Raw genomic sequence first — 14,167 nt, 5'->3', positions numbered from 1 at the left:
GGGCTCTATTCCTGAGTCTAAGTGTTAGAAATATTATTTATAAGCAGATAAGTATATTTCACAGATAAGTAAGGAAGTTTTTTTTTAATTAATTAATTTATTTTGGGTGTGTTGGGTCTTTGTTGCTATGTGCGGGCTTTCTCTAGTTGTGGCAAGCGGGGGCTACCCTTCGCTGTGTTGCACGGGCTTCTCACTGCAGTGGCTTCGCTTGTTGTAGAGCATGGGCTCTAAGCGCTTGGGCTTCAGTAATTGCAGTGCATGGGCTCAGTAGTTGTGGCTCACGAGCTCTAGAGCAGGTTCAGTAGTTGTGGCGCACAAGCTTAGTTGCTCCATGGCATGTGGGATCTACCCACACCAGGGATTGAACCCGTGTCCCCTGCATTGGCAGGCAGATTCTTAACCATTGCGCCACCAGGGAAGTCCCAAACTTTAATTATTCAAAAGCACTTAAGGATAATGACACCAAAATGTGGTTCTCCAATACTATACAGAAAGTTTTTTTCCATTTCTTAATAGAAATAATGAAGATGCTTAAAGAACTTATGAGACTAACTTACTATGCTTTAAACCAGAGGTCCCCAACCCTAGGCCATGGACTGATACAGGTCCATGGCCTGTTAGGAACCAGGCCGCACAGCAGGAGGTGAGTGGACAAAGCTTCAGCTGCATTTACAGCCACTCCCCATTGGCTCACATTACCACCTGAGCTCCACCTCCTGTCAGATCAGCAGTGGCATTAGATTCTCATAGGAGGGAGAACCCTACTGTCAACTGCACATGCGAGTAATCTAGGTTGCATGCTCCTTATGAGAATCTAATGCCTGATGATCTGAGGTGGAGCTATGGCAGTGATGCTAGCGCTGAGGAGTGGCTGCAAATACAGATTATCGTTAGCAGAGAGGTCTGACTGCACAGAGAGCATAATAAATCAATGCGCTTGAATCACCCCCAAACCAGCCACCACCCCCGCCATCCCATGGAAAAATTGTCTTCCACAAAACTGGTCCCTGGTGCCAAAAATGTTGGGAACTGATGCTTTAAACTGTGTATTGTTCATTTCAAAATTAAAAATGGGAGTGCAGGAAAGAGAAATGAGTCCTTATGCTTAAGAGTTCTTTATGGAGCTAAAGTGTGTTATGTTTTACCTAAGTTCTTTGAATTTTTTTTCTTCAAAGTTTTTGATTGCTGTTATATTAACATTAATTACACTCATATTAAGCGATAGAGCTGTATCTCAATTTTAAAAATGAAAAAATGATATAGTTGTATCATATATACTATGCTGTATATTAATATATAATGTAATCATTATAAATTACAATAAATATTTTAAAATAAAAGAAACAACACTATTGATGTAGCCACTATGGAAAGCAGTATAGAAATAGAAGTTCCTCAAAAAATCAAAAGTAGAACTACCATATGATTCAGTATTCCACTTCTGGTTACATATACACATACAGAGGAAACAAAATCAATATCCCAAAAATGTATCTGCACCCCCATGTTCAGTGCAGCATTATTTACAATAGCCAAGACATGGAAGCAACCTAAATGTTAAGTGTCCAACAACAGGACTTCCTAGGTGGCACAGTGGTTAAGAATCTGCCTGACAATGCAGAGGACTCGGGTTCAAGCCCTGCTCCAGGAAGATTCCACATGCCGAGGAGTAACTAAGCCTGTGTGCCCAAACTATTGAGCCTGCGCTCTAGAGCCCAGGAGCCACAACTATTGAGCCCAGGTGCCGCAACTACTGAAGCCCATGCACCTAAAGCTCCTCAACAAGAGAAGCCACCGCAATGAGACTGTGCACCACAATGAAGAGTAGCCCCCACTCACCACAACTAAAGAAAGCCTGTGTGCAGCAATGAAGACCCAATGCAGCCAATCAATAAATAAATATAAAATAAAATTTTAAAAAAAGGTGTCCATCGACCAATAAATGGGTAAAGAAAATATAAGATACATAGATACAGATATAATACAGATGTATAGATATAGATATATAATGGAATATTATTCCATCATAAAAAAGGAGATCCTGCCATTGTGACAACACAGATGGACCTCAAGGGCATCATGCTAAGTGAAATAAGTCAGACAAAGATAAATATTGTATGATTTTGATTATATGTGGAATCTAAAAAAAATTTAATTCATAGATACAGAGAACAGGTTGATGGGGAGGGGAAGGATTGGATGGAGGAAATGGGTGAAGGTGATCAAAAAGGTAAAAACTTCCAGTTAAAAGATAAACAAGTTCTGGGGATGTAATATACAGCATGGTGACTACAGTATATGTGAAAGTTGCAAAAAACAGATCTCAAAAGTTCTTATCACAGGAAGAAAAATTGTAATTATTGAGGTAATGGATATTAATTAAACTTATTATGGTAATCATTTGGCAATAAATACATGTATCAAATCATTATGTATACCCTGGACTAATACAATGTTATATATCAATTATATCTCAATAAAACTGGAAAAAATAATTTTAAAAGAAACAAATAGAAGAGATTGAGTCCCTTAAATAGAAAGCAAATAGAAATTATTAAATTTTGAATACATGAGAAAATAGATAACCCTGAAGTGATATCACCACCACTACTCAAAATTTCTGAGTTCTATCACTCAAAACCAGTTTCATGTTGACCTTAAGTTAAAAAAGAAGTATATTAATGATCTATGCCAATGTTATTAACTAAGTGAGGGTAATTACAGGAAACTTGTCTTCACACACCAATCCCTGAAGCTATATGTGTAAGTAATAAAAATAACTCCATCAACCATAATTTAGTAAAAGTTAGCTTGTGTTCTTCGTATGAATTGAGAATGGTTGAATAAAATGATTTCTATTAGACGCGTCTCCTTTTGGTATCAGGGGAAGTATAGTATTGGTTCAGTCTTCCAATCTCAAATTTATATTATCAATTTATAATGTATATTATATATATATATTTGTGCTACAGTTTAGCCTCACAAAATACAGCTTCAAACACACCATTTATTATTTTTAAGTCTGTTGAGTTCAAATTAAACTTTCTTTGGGAAGTTGATACTTTCAGAACACTTGCGGATACTTTCTCTTGAAAGAACTGACAAAAGATAATGAAAAGAAGAAAGTACTGAAGCACGGGTATAATACTTTCCTATTTGTGTAAAAAAGTGGGGGGAACAGTATAAATTCATGAATGTTTGTGTATGCATTGGAGTCAGAGGTGGGAAGATTACCTTTTTATTTTCACTACGAATATGTTTTTACTCTCTGAAAAAAATTAAAGCACGCCCCCCCCCCCAAAAAAAACCCTAAAATAAAGTATGAGACTTCAAGGTATCTGTCTCAAACTGGGATTAAGACTGCTACAGTGCTACAGAGGTAAACAGATATGCTTGAAGGAAAGTCACATTTGCTAACAGGGCTTTTTATTGTTATTTTTGGTTTTTTTGGCCACGCAGTGCGGCTGGCAGGATTTTAGTTCCCGGATCAGGGACTGAACTCTGGCTCTCAGCAGTGAAAGCATGGAGTCCTAACCACTGAACCGCCAGGGAATTTCCACATTTTCTAATAGGGCTTTTTCTTTAAACACGCTGATTTTTAGATTGACTGAGTTCTGCAAGATGCAGAAAGAAAAATGCCATTTCAAAATTTATATTTGCTAATGGAGTGCTGAGACTTATTTTCTTAAGTCAGTTGATATAATGTAATGACTTTTATCCCTACACTTTAGCCCCAGATTACATACATACCATATGGTATCCAGTCACCTTGTCAAATGCTGCATGGGAAGAACAAGAAAATAAATTTCAAATGACTGCAAAATTCATCCTTCTTTTACAAAAGGCTTAGTTTCCTCATTGTAAGCCAGGTGAAAGGGTATGACTTATTATCAGAAGTACCCAATAAATATTCTAGTTGTACGAGACGGAAAAGTGGATACAAACATATCGCTTGTCGAGAGAAGCGAATTCTCAATGTGTTCTTTGAATCTTCAAGAGGTTTTTTTCCCCTTCAGTTAATTACAGAATATTAATTATGTTCAACACAAAATCTGTTTCTTGAAATACCTTCTTCACCTGGCTTTCAAAGAAAAGCCATTTCTCATTTCCTCTTATTCACTGGCTATTCTCAATCTCCTGTCATTCACTCAGCAATGTCTGTTTGGCCTTGAGCAGGTAACTTAACCTCTCTGGCCCTCACATCTGTAAAAGACGTTTTAGCGCAGTCACCGCTAACTGGGCGCTGTTACACATCGTTCGTCGTTAGGCACTACCACAGAAGCTCTGCTCCGCGCGTCGGCGCCGGCTGGGCCTGAGAGAAATCCACCACACCTCAGAAGAGGGTGCGCAGCCTCGGGAATGCTATGGAGAGGAACTGAGCAACACTTTCCACACCCGAACCCTGACTGGCAGTCCGGGTGGAGTTCCCTACGCCCTCGCCGGGGGCAGCCCTACGCAGCAGAAGGCAGCAGGCGCTTAAAATCCGGGAACTGCGCCAGCCTCCCTAGGGGAATAGAAACCCGTGACACCACCCAGCCACTTCCGGCTTGAGCGCCCCTTCTCTTCCACCCGCTAACTGCACTTTCGATAAAACCATGGAGTCTAACCTTTCCCTCTGGAACCTCTATATTTTCTTCATTGTTCCAGCCTGATGACTCTAGTTGAAGAAAGAAATTAACCTGGGATGGATTAAGGACAGGCGTGGCTATGGAAAAAAGGAGCAGGTGAGCGGGCCTGGCGAAAGTGCGTGGCGGAAGCACAGTGCTCCCTCTCTTCGCTGGCCGGAAGTTGAGGCACTGAATGGGTCCCGGAACCGGCGGCTGCGGCTCCTCTGTCTCTACCTGACGCTCAGCGGTCGCTCAGCCTCAGGTTTCGTCAGGCGCTGGGCCACCAGGTTCATGTGGAGGCTCCCAGCCGCCCGCGCCGCGCTTCGTGGGGTCCGCAAGGCGGTGGAGCGGCACAGTCGGGCCGAGACGGCCACTGAGACCGCGGCGGGCGTGATGGAGCGCGCCGTGGTGCGCTGTGTGCCCTCCGAGTCTAAGCTAAGCCTGTCGTTCGCGCTGGCCGACGGCAGCCACAAGAACATGCAGCGCGACCAGAGCGAGCCGCTGGGTCGGGCCCTCAGCCGGATCGCTACCAATGCCCTCAAAGGCCACGCCAAGGCGGCCGCCGCCAAGAAGAGCAGGAAGAACCGGCCAGACGCAAGCGGTGGCGTGGCCTGTGCGGGGCCTGGGCCCGAGCCGGCTGCAGCCTGCGAACCCGTGGTGAAGCTGTATTACCGGGAGGAGGCAGTGGCTGAAGACGTGCTCAACGTGGACGCCTGGCAGGACGGTGCGGTGCTGCAGATCGGCGATGTCAAGTACAAAGTGGAGCGCAACCCGCCCGCCTTCACCGAACTGCAGTTGCCGCGCTACATCATGGCCGGCTTCCCGGTGTGCCCCAAGCTCGGCGTCGAGTTTGGAGATCCCGCCGGCTCCCTCTTTCGCTGGTACAAGGAAACCAAACCTGGAGCGGCGGAGCCTGAGGGCGGAGCCCCCTCGTTATCGTCTCCCTCTTCGCCCTCTCCTGGTTGGACTGAGACGGGTGTGGACGAGCGCGTCTACACCCCGTCCAATGCCGACATCGGCCTAAGGCTCAAGCTTCGTTGCACCCCAGGCAATGGGCAGCGCTTCGGGCCAAGCCGGGAGTTGGAAAGTGTGTGTCCAGTGGAGGCCGGGCCTGGCACCTGCACCTTTGACCACCGGCATCTCTACACCAAGAAGGTCACGGACGACGCTCTCATCCGCACTGTCTCCTACAATATCCTGGCAGACACATACGCCCAGACTGAGTTCTCGCGGACGGTCCTATACCCGTACTGTGCCCCTTACGCCCTGGAACTCGACTACCGCCAGAACCTTATCCAAAAGGAACTCACGGGCTACAACGCCGATCTTATCTGTTTACAGGAAGTTGACCGTAACGTGTTTACTGACAGCTTGATGCCGGCTCTCGAGGCCTTTGGGCTGGAGGGCGCGTTTCGAATCAAGCAGCACGAAGGCCTGGCCACTTTCTACCGAAAGTCCAAGTTCAGCCTCCTTAGCCAGCATGACATTGCTTTCCATGAAGCCCTGCAGTCCGACCCACTTCACAAAGAACTGCTGGAGAAACTAGCTTTGTACCCATCAGCGCAGGAGAGGGTGCTCCAGAGATCTTCTGTACTTCAGGTAAAGTAACTCCGCCAGTCTTTTTACATACTCGTTCTGCAAGGGGCGCGGGGCGGGGGTGCTTATAATATTGAGATGAAACAGTCCACAGATTTTACTAAAAGGTGTTTTCTCTTGTATCTTCAGCACGTAATTTAGCCTTCATTCATTCATTGAGCAAATACTGAGTACCTGTAATGCGCCAGGCACTCTACAGCCAGGCACTCTACAGGTTGCTTTGAACAAGACAAACAGGAACTTTTCATAGTGCTTACGGTTTAGTGTATTTAGCCAAATGCAGTAATTTAATAGCTACTATTTTCTTATTACTTGCCAAACACTGTTCTGACACATTTTAAAGAACTTAAATTTTTAAGTCTCTGGCATGTTTTACAAAGTGCTCCATAAATATTAGCTATTATTTTAATTTTGGCTCATAGTAATCCTGCTGGTCCCATTTTATAGATGTTATAAAACTGTTTGTCCAGAGATTTTAGGTAATTGGTTTTGATCATAGTAAGAAGAGTAGATTTTTGAGATTTTTGAGCACCTACTGTGTTTCATGCACCTCTGAGTAAGCTCATTTAATTGAATCCACACAATTAAATGTCCTCCTGGAGGTGGATGATATTGTCTCTTTTTTACTCATGAAGCTGGTTTAGGAAAAACGGTGTCTCTCTCCAGGTCACGCTGCCATAAATGGTAGAGTGGGTATTCTGCCTGACTCCAAAGCCTACACTTACCAACTTAAAAACACAGTCTCCAACCTCAGTGTTGTCATCTAAAATGTATCCATGCTACCTCTATATGTTGGACAGTTATTAAAATGTTATGTGAATCCCATTCATGTATATTCCAAAACTTAAAACAAAGTTAAATTTCATAATTTCGATCATACTTCATCAGCAGGGAAGGATATGGAATAAAATGTCAATTCATCATATAATCTTAGTTTTTTTAAAAAATTCAGATTGGGAAATAGCAACTGAACTCGGCATTTTGTTTATTTTAGATTTCTGTTCTTCAGTCTACAAAGGACTCTTCTAAAAAGATATGTGTTGCTAATACCCATCTCTACTGGCACCCCAAAGGTAGGTTTTATTGATTTTCACTAGTGGCTTGAACGTGATAACTTAAGGTCAGTAAAAGCTGTTTTACACAAATACATCTTTTTTTCTTTCAGTTTTATTGAGATATAGTTTACATATAGCACTGTACAATTTAAGATGTATGCTATAATGACATATATATTTCAAAACTTATCAGTTTAGTTAACATCCATTACCTCATATAAATACCCCCAAAAAGGTTTTTTACCTTGTGATGAGAACTTCCAGGATTTCCCGTCTTAGCAACTTTACATACCATACAGCAGTGTTAACTATAGTCATCATGTTGTATATTACATCCCCAATACCATTAATCTTATAACTGGAAGTTTTACCTTTTTTTTTTTTTTTTTTTTTTTTTTACTATTTTACAAGTTTTGTTTATTGATTTACAAGATTTTTTTTTTTCTGGGTTTTGTTTGTTTTTTTTTTCCTTTTTTTTCCTCTGTTTTTTTTTTTTTTAATTTTTATTTATTTATTATTTTTTTAGGGGTACACCAAGTTCAATCAACTGTTTTTATACACATATCCCCGTATTCCCTCCCTTCCTTGACTCCCCCCCCATGGAAGTTTTACCTTTTGACCACCGTCATCCAGTTCCTCCCCACACATGCACCCAGATATTGTAGTTTGTGAGTTTTAAAAAAAATTTTTTTAACTTAAAGGCAACTGTAAAAAGTACCTAACATTAATGTTTTTTCATATTTGTAGGTGGGTACATTCGTCTCATTCAAATGGCAGTAGCCTTGGCTCACATTAGACATGTCTCTTGTGATCTGTATCCCGGCATACCAGTTATATTTTGTGGGGACTTTAATAGTACCCCATCAACAGGAATGTATCACTTTGTCATCAATGGCAACATTCCAGAGGATCATGAAGACTGGACTTCCAATGGGGAAGAGGAACGGTGCAACATGGCTCTTACTCATTTCTTCAAACTGAAAAGTGCTTGTGGTGAACCTGCTTACACAAATTACGTTGGTGGTTTTCATGGATGTCTGGATTACATTTTCATTGACTTAAATGCTTTAGAGGTTGAACAGGTGATTCCATTACCTAGTCATGAAGAAGTTACTACCCACCAGGCCTTACCTAGTGTTTCCCATCCCTCTGATCACATAGCACTTGTATGTGATTTAAAATGGAAATAGATTTGTGTCTAATGGAATTTAACTCTGCTTTAGTAGGAAATTTAATAAGAATCAAAGCTTATGTGTAGCCTTCAAAGAGGAAAACTGGACACTAAGGTAAAATACTCTTACCATACTAGTTATGTTCTAGTGTCTTCATTACATGACTATCATAATATTTGCATAATATAATATAGTTTCTGTACCCTTTTTTTCTACACTTGGAGGAAAAACATATTTATGGCTGTCAGGATGAACACTGTGTACATTTTATAAGTACTTTTTTTTTTTGCTAGTCATTAAGAATTTTGTAAAAAAAAAAAACAAAAACATTTGAATGATCCTGTAATTTTTCTATCATAATACACATTTCAGATTAAATCATGTAAATATAATTGGGGGAAGCACATACAAGTTAAAGTGAGAGGTCTAACTTCTGACACATGGAAGGAATAACATTAGGGTCTACCTCTACCTCAGTTTGGTTAGCAATTTAATACAACTTCAGAGCTTTAACAAAAATTAAAATATACGGTTACCAATTCCTATTGCTTCTCATCTTTCATTTTTCAATTAACATAAGGTATTTTCATTCTCTTATTTTTAGGATTTTAATTTTTAGCATATGGTACAAATGAATATATTTATATTCCCATTCTTATTGCAGCTTATCTTAACTTTTAGGATGCAAGCACTGTTTAGTATTCAAAGTGAACATTAACATTGTCAACTTGATCCCATTGTCTTTAACACTCTTGCCCATGAAAAATGTTCATAAATCAACAGAGTATTTGAGGACTTCCCTGGTGGTGCAGTGGTTAAGGATCTGCCTGCCAATGCAGGGGACATGGGTTCAAGCCCTGGTCTGGGAAGATCCCACATGCTGGGAAGCAACTAAGCCTGTGCACCACAACTACTGACCCTGCGCACTAGAGCCCTCAAGCCACAGCTACTGAGCCCCCATGCCGTAACTACTGAAGCCCACGCGTTCTAAGGCCCATGCTCCTCAACAAGAGAAGCCTGTGCACCGCAATGAAGAGTAGCCCTCACTCGCCACAACTAGAGAAAGCCCGTGAGCATCAACAAAGACCCAACACAGCTAAAAATAAATATTTTAAAAATAAATGTCAACAGGGTATTTGACCATATAGTATTAGAGAATGTAGCACGATATATTACTTTATGAGAAACTGCCTATTGATGGGCTTGAAACTGGGTGAACCATGGAGCATTTCTATGCTACAAGTATTTTCCAAATTGTTGGTTTTTCTAAACAGGAGAAAGGGAGAGTAGTAATGGGGCTTTTTGAGCATTTCTGGAATAAACTTATAGACTTGAGCATTATAGTTTGAGTTACAGGATAATATTGTATATGTAATTTATATATTATTAAAAAAATTTAAGTATGAAGCCAAACTCTTGAAAATTACAAATTATGTTTTACTGATTAGAGTCTACCCTAGAGTAGTAACAGCTTTTCTGACTCAGTTATCACCATACCTTCTTTGTAATGCTTTAGCAGTTGCCTTCTTGGTGTTCAGGATAACCATAATGTTATCTAGTATTTCTGCATTTAACTTCTAGCTTAGGTAGCTAGAGCTCACTTCAAGAAGAGCTGTGATTTTTCATAGTCATGAAGGCCTTTGTTCCACTTTCTTTATTCTCTAAACCCAATACCATAAGAACTTCCCACTTTTGAGAAAGAAGTCTGTATATTCATATTATGCTCACTATCCAGTGTATTGTTTACTCTTAGTAATTTTGGGAATGAGAGGGTTTTACCTGCACTTCAGATTGAACCTTGAGGTGCTTAAAAGTATTTGAAGGGAAAAATTAAGGTGGTTCTTGGGATCTTGTTTAGAAAAAGCTGTAAATGAAAACTTTTAAAGTTTGGTTTTGGTTTGCTTTCAAACATGTTGACAAGACTTTTACAGTAAGTTGAGAGAAAACAAAAAGTTTAAGCAAAAAAGTTGAGAAACCTAAAAGAAAAAAGTGTAACATGACATCTTCATGGCCATGAGAAAAACATACATGTTGAACTCTGGTCAGAAAAATTTTAAACACTTATCAAACATTCCACATCCTCATTCTCTAAATTTGATATTTACTGGCTAACAATGATCAGACTGTATACAGGCATTTCAGAATATTAGAATATAGAATATTATTTTGAAGTGCCATGTCCTCTGCTCACATATCTAGTATACAGATACATTCATATGACTACTCCAAAGATAGGGAACACTAAGAAAACTGTATAAATAGCATACCAAAATGTCCTTATATATGAGTTAGAATAAAGTGTTATTCAGAAATGTTTGTGTTTAAAGCCATCTCTGTGATTGGATTTTTCTATTACATTTGGATTTTTAATTATTTATTTATTAGCTTTCTTGGGTCTTCGTTGCTGCACACGGGCTTTCTCTAGTTGCGGCGAGTGGGGGCTACTCTGTTGTGGTGCACAGGCTCCTCATTGCCGTGGCTTCTCTTGTTGCAAAACACGGGCTCTAGGTGCGTGGGCTTCAATAGTTGTGGCACATGGGCTCAACAGTTGTGGCTCACAGGCTCTAAAGCGCAGGCTCAACAGTTATGGCACACAGGCTTAGTTGCTCTGTGGCATGTGGGATCCTCCTGGAGCCAGGCTCAAACCCGTATCCCCTGCATTGGCAGGCGGATTCTTAACCACTGCACCACCTAGGAAGCCCAGTATATTTAATCTCAATAAAATATGGAAAGTCTAGCAATTCTGGTGAAGCATATTTTGTGATGTTACAAGTTCTTACTATAGGAATTAACATTCTGAAATTTTATATTATTGATTACAAACTACTAACAGTATTACAGAACACATTATCCTGTTAAATCAGTTCTTACACAGTTGCCACTACAAATGTGCACACTGGTAGTTCATAATTAATTAGTGAACAAATCATTTCTGGCTATAATGTGATGTTCTTTAAAATTCTAGAAACTAAAATCAGTTGTTTCAAATTTTCAAGACTTTACTGGTTGGTGACTTTTTCAAGTCATTACAATGTGGTGGTTTCAGTCCAAAGGTAGATCTCTGAGGAACATAATTAAAGGGAGAGAAGTCCAAAGAAAACTGCTGTGGGAAAATCTCCCTGGTAGAAATTGAAGCCTTTAGATCTCATATTCTCCAGTTATGAAATACAGGCAGAAATTCCCTACAAACTAGTTTGAGACAAAACCGAAGCCCATATATAATTAAAGATAAAAGTTTGCACTACTGGTTTATCATAAGACCCACATGACAACTCAATAGGGAAAGTCTTTCCTCTAAAAATAGCCAACTACTTTCCCAAACAATTAAAAAACATTTAAATGTGAGAATTCCCTGGCAGTCCAGTGGTTAGGACTCTGCACTTTCGCTGCTGAGGGCCTGGATTCAATCCCTAGTTGGGGAACTAGATCCCACAAGCCACGCAGCCAAAAAAAAATTGAATGTTTTGAAAATTATAATATTTGCTCAATATAGTACTAGAAAATGCTATCTAGATTTCATTTTGGGAGAGGAAACAATTTTAACTGATTTTGATAATATTCAAATTCTGTGATCCCACACTATGAGAAAGTATATGCTTTAACATTGAAGGTGTTAGAGCTGTATTAACTTGGGTGATTTTTTTTAGCACTAACCTCAGAGTAACAATGCTACATTGAGATGACAATACCAAAACATTTTTTAAATTGAGGTGAAATTCACATAAGTTTAACCATTTTCAAGTGCATAATTCCATTACATTGAGTACATTCACAATGTTGTACAGCTATCATCTATTTCCAAGACATTTTCATCACCCCAAAAGAAACTCCATACACTAATCAGTCACTCCCCGTTCCCTCTACCCTCCCACCCCCCAGCAACTACTAATCTGCTTTCTGCCTCAGTGGACTTCCCTCTTCTGGATATCTCATATAAATGGAATCATATACTACATGACCTTTTGTGTCTGGCTTCTTTCAGTCGCCATGATTTTAAGGCTCATCCATGTTGTATGCATCAGTATATAATATTCATTCCTTTGTATGGCTGAATAATATTCCATTGTATGGGTATACCACATTTTGTTTGTCCAGATGGACATTTGGGGTGTTTAAATACATTTTGGCTATTGTGAATAAGGCTGCTTATGAACATTTGTGTGCAAGTTTTTGTTTCAACACCTGTTTAAATTCTTTTGGTTATATACCTAAGAACGGATTGCTGGGCCATATGGTAATTGTTTAATAACTTTTTGAGAAAATGCCAAAATGCTTTCCAAAACAGCTGCAACGTTCTACATTCCCACCAGTGATGTACGAGTTTGTTTCTCCACCTCCTCATCAAGGATGTTTGGTTAATGTCATCCAAGTGGATGTGAAGTGACTAGATTATTCACAATGTATTACCCAATCTCCTATAATTTTTTTCCAGAGAGCCCATCTTCAGCAATTTTTACCTGCAAGCTTCTGTCAAGTTAGAAAGATTAATCTCATTGCTTCTTTTGAAGACATTTGGAAAAACATTCAAAAAACCAAACAAAACAAAACACTCCCAAAATACCAGAGCCTAGGGTATACACAAATTAGAAAAAAGACTAAGATGACCAGAAAAAAAATCACTTGAAAAATGTGGGTCTACTGCCTTAAGTACAGACAATGAACTTATTTTTACTAATGTTGGCTTTTAAATGGTTTAGCCATGCTCCACTTATCACCTACCACTTTTTTTTTTTTGAGGTACATGAAATTCAATCATCTGCATTTATACACACATTCCCGTATTCCCTCCCCCCCTCGACTCCCCCCCACCCTCCCCGCCCCAGCCCTCTAAGGCATCACCTATCCTCAAGTTGAACTCCCCTTGTCACACAGCAACCCCCCACCGGCCACCCACTTCACAGTTGGACACCTACCACTTTTTAAAAATTTATTAATTTATTTATTGGCTGTGTTGGGGCTTTACTGCTGTACACAGGCTTTCTCTAGCTGTGGCGAGCAGTGGCTTTGTTGTGGTGCATGGGCTCCTCATTGCAGTGGCTTCTCTTGTTGTGGAGCACAGGCTCTAGGCTTGTGGGCCTCAGTAGTTGCGGTACATGGGCTCAATAGTTGTGGCTCAAGGGCTTAGTTGCTCTGTGGCATGTGGGATCTTCCTGGAGCAGGGATCAAACCCGTTCCCCTGTGTTAGCAGGTGGATTCTTACCCACTGAGCCCACCTAGGAAGTCCTACCATTTTTTAAATCCCAATTTAGGTACAGAGTAGTAGATAGCAAGAATGCCTAATACTAATTCCCGAGAAAGTGAGGTGGCCATGGCTGAATATAACTTACCAAGTTATAATACATAACCAGAAAAATAAGACTAAACTCTGCTTATTAAAAATCTTAGGTTTTGAAAAAACCTTAAATTCAAGATAGCTTTAAATACACATTTTTAAAAAACATATAGAGCTAATGACATTAAAATTATATGGAAAAAATAAAATTATATGGAAAATATTATTTTGCAAGTTAGAAATCTTCAGTGTATTGAACCATATTGAAGCCAGATGATAAAACTGACATTTTATATATAAATAATAATCTTTAAATTGTAGACCTTAAAAATACTAAACGTTTCAGCTTAACTGCCTGATGCCACCCTCAAAGCAACTACCAGCTGGATTCAATCTGCTATGATAAACTCTAGGTTGTTCAAAATCGATGTTAATACTGTAAGTTTTACTCACAATTTTCAATTT

At 39.9% G+C, this 14,167-nt stretch overlaps 2 protein-coding genes across 2 annotated transcripts in view; one reads left to right on the top strand and one right to left on the bottom strand.

Moving 5' to 3' along the window:
- The first annotated feature begins 4,788 nt into the window (after positions 1-4,788).
- On the top strand, positions 4,789-12,645 carry PDE12 (phosphodiesterase 12). The gene is made up of 3 exons (XM_057705047.1): positions 4,789-6,206; positions 7,198-7,276; positions 8,006-12,645. The coding sequence occupies exons 1-3, from the start codon at positions 4,899-4,901 to the stop codon at positions 8,446-8,448; spliced, it is 1,830 nt and encodes a 609-aa protein (XP_057561030.1). The 5' UTR covers positions 4,789-4,898; the 3' UTR covers positions 8,449-12,645.
- The window catches only part of ARF4 (ADP ribosylation factor 4), a 30,158-nt gene continuing 24,120 nt past the window's right edge, over positions 8,130-14,167 (bottom strand). Inside the window, exon 6 of the mRNA XM_057705049.1 lies at positions 8,130-8,257. Within this exon, the coding sequence (XP_057561032.1) occupies positions 8,231-8,257 (27 nt within the window). The 3' untranslated portion in view covers positions 8,130-8,230. The remainder of the gene's footprint in view (positions 8,258-14,167) is intronic.

This window comes from Hippopotamus amphibius, chromosome 13, assembly GCF_030028045.1.
Source record: "Hippopotamus amphibius kiboko isolate mHipAmp2 chromosome 13, mHipAmp2.hap2, whole genome shotgun sequence".
Classification (NCBI taxonomy): domain Eukaryota; kingdom Metazoa; phylum Chordata; class Mammalia; order Artiodactyla; family Hippopotamidae; genus Hippopotamus; species Hippopotamus amphibius.
Note: the sequence above shows the minus strand (reverse complement) of the source record. Positions and strands in the feature narration are given on the sequence as shown.